The sequence below is a fragment of the Dendroctonus ponderosae genome, unplaced genomic scaffold (genome assembly GCF_020466585.1).
Source record: "Dendroctonus ponderosae isolate FM_Combo_2020 unplaced genomic scaffold, Dpon_F_20191213v2 Dpon_F_20191213_627, whole genome shotgun sequence".
NCBI lineage: Eukaryota > Metazoa > Arthropoda > Insecta > Coleoptera > Curculionidae > Dendroctonus > Dendroctonus ponderosae.
Genome location: NW_026018844.1, coordinates 1 through 9,617, shown reverse-complemented (window position 1 = coordinate 9,617; position 9,617 = coordinate 1). Strand labels below are relative to the sequence as shown.

Below are 9,617 nucleotides of genomic sequence, written 5' to 3'. Positions count from 1 at the left end.
TATGTCAAAAATTACAGTTATTTTGGCCTTATGCCATTTTGTTTGAAATTCAATTTCCTAGAAGTTTTCTATTTAATGTTTTCCTGTCAAATTAATATCAACAGAATTAGGAGTAATTTAAAAATTTACCGTAAATAAGTTTTTCCCAAACGTCTCTTGACAGCTGTCAATTTTTATAAAAATAAAATTGGGTTCGAGTAGAGCATTGAAAACTACAATTTTTTGGCCATTTAACCTTTTTCGTAACTGCTATAGTTTCCAAGATCCCTGTACTGGTCATCGAACAAAACTCACCCTGTATAAACTACTTTGAAAGATTAATCACTTGGGGCCTTTCTCCTGGCAAATTTCAACATTTTGCGCTTAAAGACGACGGAGAAATTTTCGTTTTAGCAACACCATGAAAGTGCGAATTTTCATTATTAAAGCCGAATAACTAAAAAACTATTTAATTTTCGTTCATAATTTAACTAAAAAGAATTAATTAAAATTTGGATAAGAATTCATCAGTAAAATAAAATATAGGGTATTTTAGTAGGAAACAGTTGTTTTTTGAGTTGCAACTTTTCAGACGTTCTCTAAATAATTGCCAACATTTTGAAAATATGCGTGCTTAAGAGTTTTGAAACAAATAATACTGATTTTCTATCTGGCTTCAAGTTGGGTTCAAATTAGATAAGTTATAATCGACTGAAAAAACGGCCCGTACTAAATCACCTTGAATATCTATGATTTTTTCTTGATAATAATTCGTTGAAGAATAAATAGCGTTTATTTAGCACAAGCATATCTGATAAGACCGTGTGAAGAGTGTACTGTTTACTTCCTGTTGACTAAACTAATCACTTCAGGGATTTTTTATAGTGATTTTCCCGTTTGTCGATAGATAAATTCGAAAGGGTGGAAAGGGGGGAAAAGGCGACGAATGCGTGCAGTCCACCGGCAAACATCTGCTACTCACCCTAACTTTTACGCGCAGACTTTATTCGAAAAACTACTCATCTACTCACAGGACCTGCTTATTGCAAAGCTTTGTAAAGCTCATGCTATAGTTTTCGATCGCCTGAACTTCAGTTACCGGTTGGCAATGGTAAAGTTGGTATTCGGTTTTGCCTAGTGTATCTGCCTTTGTATATCAACAAAAATAAATAATAGTCTAAATTCGGCCTTTTATACTAAGCGAATATTTTCTAAAGCTGACTACCACATGCAGATTTATTATTATTAAACATTGCGCTTGGGAACAGATCTGTGAATTAAGCTTCAATGTTGTAAAAGTTTCCTGTGAGTGAATGGAACAACAGTTAAAAAGTTGTTTATAATGGTAAGTCATATTCTTTTTAAAAGTGTAATGGTCTTCGATAAACAAAGTTTTTTAAACTTTCGTTATAATTCGGCGTTCGATTAATATTGGAATTCATAGAGAAAAAACAAGTACAATTTAGTTGTACTTGTAATATATTTCAATTGAAAGTGCAATATAAAAAGTATTTAGGGCTGTTATAAAATAATGAAATTTAAATACGATACTTTTTCACAGTCACAAAAAAATTAAAGTTATGTTTTTGCCTCAAAGATAAAAAACCGATAAACATTCGAAAGTAAAACATTACACGAGCAAGTATTCATTAAATTGGGTTATTTTTGTGAAGTGAATCTTGGTTGCAACTAGACGTATTCCACTATTGAATAATCAATTATTTCTTCTACATTTAATTTATTTCCCCTTTACGTTTGGATCGCGATTTCGATTTCTACAGTATTATTTTGACTTTCCGCACAACTCATTGATGAAGTATTTCTTCCTTAGGAATTCACTATCTGGACGGAACTAGTTTATGAGCTCTGGTTCATACAATCGTGCATGTTTATGACAGTTCGCAATATTTTTTTTCCGCAACATTCTGCGAATATTTGGTGGTTTCTAAACGGCTTATGAAAAATTCCTTTTCGTTATCGATTGCTTCCAACATTTTCAGTAGAGTTATTGGTCTGTATTGGCATTTTCAAGAGTGAATTTCTTGTCTTTGCATGTGCTATATTTTAGCATTAGTATATTGTTTCCATTCGTTTTGTCCATAAAATTTGTGGAAATTTGTTTTTTTTTTCTGTGGCAATAAAGCATACTTTCTTGGATTTTATATTCACTTCATTTTAAAAATTTTGACAGCCGCTCAGTTATTCTGAACGTACAACTTTCTGCCTCCATAACTTTTGCTATGAAATTTCTGAGTTTTATCAGGAATAATTAAAAAAAAAAACAGGCTGATCGGCGTCAAAATTTCGTTTCTGTTGTATTTTTTCCGACGATTAAGCCAAAATTTTTCAAATATGGCTCTATCGTGACGTAACAGATAACTATAGGAAACGCTCGGGAATCCACCATGAACGTATTGAAAATATGACAATATTGAAAAAGAAAAGCGAAAATCGCAGTGTTCCCCAGAATCAATCCTATGTATATAAAATGCATACTTATAAATTTGTTCGTTATGCAATTTTCTATAAGATAGTTGGTCCGATATCCGTCGGATGATTTTAAATATTCGCTTTAAAATGCTCAAAGGTAAAAAACGAGGTTATTTCCAAATATTTATTGAACAATGGAAAAATAAGGCAAGGCCGATTAAGATCGGACGGACAGTTTTTGGATAATGCAATTGTTAAATAACCTACTGGAAAAAAACCCCTTTTTTAATTTTGTGCCAGGCTCAATGTTATACATGTTTTTTTGCGCCCTCACTTTTACACCTTCTTTGGCGCTTAAACTATCATTGCTATTTTAACTATTTTTTAATTTTTAATAACTTTTCGAGCGGTGTTAAAGTTTTAAAATTTCGGTTGTTTATATTTATTCATTTACATCTCAGCTTCTACTGCACGGATGTTGATTGATAAAAAATGAGAGGATTTCAATTTTTATAGCTACATTAATCAATTTTAAAAAGTAAACAATTGGTGGTCGATTTTCATAATTAATTAACCCAGCAAACCAAAACTCGCAACACTTACATACATATTATCAAAAATCACAAAGTCACACGGAAGTAACAGTTTACGTAAATATCTTATCACAAACTGATGCACCAACTGTGCCTTATGTCCGCCTCCAGCCAACTAATATGTGACTAATATGTTACATAATATTTACGTTAGACGAAGACGTTAGAAGTTATGACTTTTTATGTAGTAGTAGTAGAAATTGTATAATATTCACAAAATTTTATGTTCTGTGTGACCGACCTCAGAATTAATACAGGGTTAATCAATTGTCTCGCATAAAATTAATTTAAGCGATTTGTTCTAAAAATGCTTAAATACGGAACTTTATTGAAATAACTGTTCAACGTTTTGTTCTAACATTAATTTTTATTTGCAACCTCTGCCTACTAAGTCGAAACCACTCTGATATTGCAGTTTCGACATAAGATTCGACGGCTCCATGATGCTCTAGTATCACTTATCTTATTTTAAAGTAAGAATAAAAATGTATGTATTAGAAGGATTTAAATCTTCAAATGCAAAATCCGACATTATAAATCTCACCATTTAAATGGATACATACCAATCCAAATTTTGCTAACATTTAGCCCTTCAATTTTGAAACTGTTATTTCTCTGGTCCTTCCATGAACAAGGATTTATCGGCTTCGACAAGGGGCTCGGGAACCGATGCAACGTGAAGTTCAGCCTTAGGTTTCACCAAGTCCAACTTAGTGCAATTACGGCTTTGAAATTATTTTGGTCGGAAGAATCTTTAATTTTCAACTTCTTATTGGAAATTGAAGAACTCGTGTTAGCTAAAATACGGCGTTGATGCCGACCAGGAGCGGATCCAGCTTTTGAGTCAGGGGGGGGGGTCAAGTAGTAGAAATTCAGTCTTTTGTTGTACATGAAATTAGAAAAATTCTCGTTAGTCGTTAAAAACCCGGCACTAGGGGGGGGGTCGTGACCCCCATGACCCCCCTCCTGGATCTGCCCTTGATGCCGACCGGACAAACCTATGAAATCACATGGTCATTTTTGGTGTCTAGTCAAAGATAGATAAAAATATATATATCTGTTCACTTACCTTGCAATATTCAAAAAGTGGAAGGACTCTAACTTTCTACTTGTTAGGTGTGTTTTAAAACAATAGCCAATGCTCAATGCACAAACGAAATGCAAATGAACAAAAACTTGCGTCTGATGAAAAAAGTACCCAAGAAAAATGACCTGGCCTTCTTGACCAGGCTCATTTTCATAGGAGGGTTCTTTTGTGGGGCTCCACGGGTTGTCCGTGGAACTAAGTGGAATTCGTTAGAAATTTGAATTACACCAGATGGTACGCATCTGGTAAACCACGTTACATCACGGTTACATAACATCCCTGTAGGGATGACAAAACCAGTATTTTTCGGTCACAGGTTCCATGTGTGACTGTTCCAAGCTCGTATTGTTCCAAGCATCTGTGATTTTTTCGTACATGCTATTTTGGCCCATGATAACTATTGGTTTGTACCTGAAACCGGGCTGAAGCGTATTTTGAGTCCAATCGGATTAGACTTTAAAAGGTCTGTTTCGGGTACTTAAAAGATTATTGGAAGTTGTTCGGAAGGATGTCAGAATATTGAGGCAATAGTTTGTGTTAGATTTCCGGCTGTGGAACATTGTTTGTAAACAATTATTTATATATTATTAAAGAACTGTTGAACCGTTGATTCTATTGATATAAAGTTTTATCCTTTTTTTCAAGTATTAAAAATACCTATGGTATCAGATAAACTACATTAAAATCCGTTCATTAGTTTACTCAAAAATCGAAGAAAAAACCGTCGATTTCAGCGTGTTGTTAATTTTCAATAATTCATTTAGTTTTGTTTCAAGAAAATCGTACCATAACTTTTTTTGGTCAGTCAGTAATAAAATTTTCATTTATTGTACGTTGTAGTATAACTCTTTACGAGTAAAATACAGCCTTAGAGAAGTATCTCCAATGTCTCAAGAAAAACTCATTTAGATTCTGGCAAGAGCCCTTTTTACATAACAAATAGGAATGAAAAAAAAGTTATGAATATTTGAAACTAAAATTTATACCATTTATAAAGTATACAGCTTCAAAAAAAGTTATAGTGAGATTTTTTGAAGCAAAACCAAATTAATTATAAAAAATTGGAAAAAAATTACTTTCATCTATTTAGTGACCGGAAAAATCTAATCTAATGCGCCTGCACTAATTGTTCCATTGAAGGATATCCACGCCACATCTGAGTAATTTGGGTGCGAATCTGCTGGGTCAGCGATAAATTATGACCGAAGATCGATTGCCTTTTGTTCCTTGATGTATGCAATAGCTGATAGTAAGCCATAACATTTTTTATGAGTAACGTTTTACCATTTTATCGAAACTTTATTTGAACACAAAAAAAGGTGACCACATTTTCTATCTTTTTTCACTTAAGGGCAGTAAAATGTGAAATTTTTTTGCCTATCTTCTATTGTCATGCTAATTACTGATTACAATTCATCTTATCGCTTCATTGAAAATTGGCCATTTAATACTTCAGCTATGTTTGATATAAACAAATATTGAAACATGTCCAGGCTAGGTAAATAGGGCCTATATTTTAATAAATTTAAATGTAGTTCGTCCACTACTGCCACACTGGGCAAATGCCAGAAATGCTATTTTATTTCAGAAGCACAACTATTTTTCGAAAAAGAACAAGTTCCAAGAACAAGGAACAGCTCAGAATTCTGAAAGAAGAGTCAGTCAGTCACAGCCGGTGACTCACAGACCTGATCACATTAAAGAAAATATCGGAGACGGCTGTTACTGTTGTTCCCGATATTTTCTGTTCATCGAATATTGCTGTTTGCCGAATCATGGGTGCATGGATTCGAAAATCATCAGGTCCCACGTCCCACTACCATACATACAAAACTTTAGCACTTCATGAGAATAAAATATATAATTTCAGTAAAACTCGTGTGATTGAAAAATACTGGTTTGTGTCATCCCTACACTGAACTGATAGAACTGATGAACATCAGTTCAGTGTAAGATTTCGAGTAAACTTCTGAAAATGCAAAACAACCGAGATTATGAATAGTCAGGAAGAAATTCAATTGAAAAGTGTAAATTGTTCGCAGACACTTTATTGACTAAAAATTCCTAACGATGTGATATATCACAGAAATCGTTAATGACAGTTATTTTGAAGAAATGTCGTATGCCATTTTATTTGGAATTCAATTTCCTAAAAGTTTTCTTTTTAATGTTTTTCTGTCAAATTAATATCAACGGAACTAAGAGTAATTTACAAATTTACCATAAATTAAAAAATAAATCTCTTAATAGCTGTCAAATTTTAGAAAAATAAAATTGATTTCGAGTAGTGCATTCAAAACTACAATTCTTTGTAAATGTTTTCTTGTTCAAATTCTTGTTCAAATAAACTTTTTTGTAACTGCTAGCTATAGTTTCAAAGGTCATTGAAAAAAACTCACCCTGTATATATATTCGTCTACAATATCCAGAGTTTTTACTGTTATTCTTATGTTTTTGACCTTCTCATTATTTTTGTTTTTGATAAATTCTAGTTATTCTTAGTCCGACGTTATTTGCAGCTTTATTTAGCTGTTCTAGCGTKWTCTTAYGCTCCTGGATATYTGAACTAATAAGCACTATGTCATCGGCGAAGCGTAAATGGTTCAAAAAGATACCATCAACGTTTAAACCTTTATTCTCCCACGTTCTCTCCTCCACTGTCATTCTTTCTTACTATCTTATCAAAATCGGAAGTAGCATTGGGCTATTTGCATGCATACATGTCGCTGCATCCACATGCTAAATTGATGATATTAATAGACCTTTAAGTATCGAATTGCAACAAGTCGGAGGTGTAAATTGTAAACTATTTTTAGCTTAGATGTTTTGAATTTAGTTCATCGACGGTACTTGACGCATCTATTTTTCTTCATTTTCAGGATATGCCTAAGGATGGCAAATCGGTCCATGAAGAAACCGACCAAACTGAATTGGATTTTCTTCGCAACCCTCCAGAGAAACGAAGCAGATTTCAGGTAAATAGAGTTCGCACCGACAGCTACAACAACTATGAACGACATGTTCCCAACAAAATAATTGAAGACAATAGCAGCGACGATGATGTTTTTTCAACCACGGACAGGACTCGGTTAAGCCTGAGTTATACCCAAAAGCACTCCAGGTAGTCGATAACTTCACTATCATTTTTCTTTTTTGAAAAAATGCAATTTCTTAGACCGTTGACTAGAGAAGCTCTACCTAGACTGGACAACTACAGGAATATTATGTCTCTGCAAGCTGCTAATAGGCCAACTTTGGATGAACTTCACACATGCAATTTACCATCGGTAAGTGAAATTACAAAAAATATTCTTTTATTTATTCGAAATTTAATTTAACGGTGTGTTAAAATGTGCTGAATTAATTTGTCACAATAATCGAATAGAACACGTTCAATAAAAAATCATTTTAATAATTTGAGGAATTTAAAAGCGGTAAAGGAAATGAATTGTCATGGTCTTGCCGTTAAATAGCGAATTCCTCTAGGTTACTGATAAATGACCAGTAAAATAATAAATAGTCGATTGTGTTCATATAGTATTGCATATGGATCAGCTGTTTAAATGGAAAAGTGTTAACTAATTAGCGAATGCAACTGCAAGTATAAACGCTACCTGCAAATGATCAATTTTAAATTAAAGTTTTCAGAACAATATTTTAGGGCATGTGAGTTGATTGAGTAATTTCCACACAAAATACAATAAGTATTATGAATCTATAGATCGCCAGAAATTTTGTTAATAAAATGGTTATCATACATTCTTGGAAAAATATGATATGATAAACTATAGGAAAATATTTTTCCATTTCTATTACGGCCACTACAGAGATTATACAAAGATCCACAAAAATATTTTAGGTAAAAATTAGTATCATAAGATTTCTAAGAAATTATTATGTACAAGGGTGCCCCTTCAATGACTGTATAACGATTGACCAGGAATTTCCGAACTGAAAATTAGACGATCTAAGCATTACCCATATCCAATGTTGCTTAATTTTGCAAAAACTTCAATCATATCCTAATAGATGGATCGGAAGAGGCAACAATGCCCCCATAAATTGGCCAGCAAGATCACCCGATTTAACGCCGCTGGCTTTCTTAAATCAAAAGCGTATGCTTTGACCGTCGCTTTCCAGATTATTTTAAAAACAAGCCCGACACGATGCCCAAAGTACAGTTTTTAAAAACAAATAATTTATGTGTTCGGGAAAATGGTAAACATTTTGAACATTTTATAAAATACTTAAATTAGTGCAGTTATCCAGAAATAATAATTTTATTTGTTCCAAATAATTAAAAATCTGAATATAGATATCGTAAATAATTATTAATAGATAAACTGTAGATTTGATAAAAATTTTACAAGAGGCCAGACAGGAAACAGTTAATTACAATTTTTTAATAACAATTAATTTTTTTGCTATTTTTTCTATACTCATAAACACTAGAAATGCGGTAAATTTTCTGCTGTTTGCAGTTGTTTGCTACTTAGGGCACTAAGCAGTAAATTTTCCTTGTAAAACTAAGCAACAAAGATCCGTTGCAAAACCAACTTGCAAGGTTTTATCAAAATCGTCTAACCTGTGAAGAGACTTTTAAAGAGATGAATGTTTGCTTTAAAAAGCCGATTTGTTTCCCTCCATAGGGTATCTACTGTTGACGTTCTCGACTATTTTTTAAGATAAAAAGTTTTAAGAAATTTTATTCGTTATTCAGGTTTTCCAGAAATTCCTATTTGTCCAAAAGTTAGAAGCCAAAATGTTAAACTATCATATCGAGTCCTATCGAAGTATAACAAGTTACGCATATATCGGATACAATTAAAAATATTCAATTAGTCGCTTTTATCTTATCAACAGAATGTTTCGAGTACTGCCTGCTGCTAATTACCCTCATCAGAAGTTTAGCGTCTTTAAAGGACACAGGAAAAATCCAAACACGGTTGAACATTTTTAAATATTCCGGCAGTAATAAGAGCGGTGACTTTCTTCTGTAGGTCGGTTGAAGAAAATTAAATCAAGTTTCAACTAAAAGTTGCTTATACGTAATCATGACATACTGGGAAAAAATAGTAAATTCTGGCATTATGGATATGCCCATAATGCCAGAATTATAATGCTATATATATAATGCCTATACCTACCCATCTCTCACCTGATCCTCATAAAAAATTAATAGGCGTCTCATCCAAAATTCTTGTGAATGTCAAACTTTGTGAATTTTCAATAATCGAAGTGTTTCCAGGTCGTATCGAATGAACGAATAAGTCAGGTTGATAATATTAGAAATAAACGAAATTAACAAACATTTCTAATTAAGAATTTAATTATTGAGGAAGATTAGTTTATACAAGGTGTTTCATGAGGAAGGGCCATTATTTTAACCACGTACTTTACGTCCGAAAATAACCCAAGTTTGCTATATAAATGATAGCTGAAAAATGCTTCGCTACGGATTTACAGGGTGGTGAATTTTAATTTAAAAAATGCGAATTGATAAATTTTTTGAAAACCCATGTATATAT

At 32.8% G+C, this 9,617-nt stretch overlaps 1 protein-coding gene across 1 annotated transcript; it reads left to right on the top strand.

Moving 5' to 3' along the window:
- Positions 1-810: 810 nt before the first annotated feature.
- Positions 811-7,463, top strand: LOC125505030. Its single transcript, XM_048667964.1, has 3 exons — positions 811-1,324; positions 6,969-7,210; positions 7,265-7,463. The coding sequence occupies exons 1-3, from the start codon at positions 1,322-1,324 to the stop codon at positions 7,425-7,427; spliced, it is 408 nt and encodes a 135-aa protein (XP_048523921.1). The 5' UTR covers positions 811-1,321; the 3' UTR covers positions 7,428-7,463.
- Positions 7,464-9,617: the final 2,154 nt, after the last annotated feature.

What these genes read in the sequence shown, in the direction of transcription:
- LOC125505030 (XM_048667964.1), top strand. An exon ending in TATACCCAAAAGCACTCCAG is followed by an intron (nt 7,211 to 7,264) that starts GTAGTCGATAAC and finishes GCAATTTCTTAG; the next exon opens with ACCGTTGACTAGAGAAGCTC.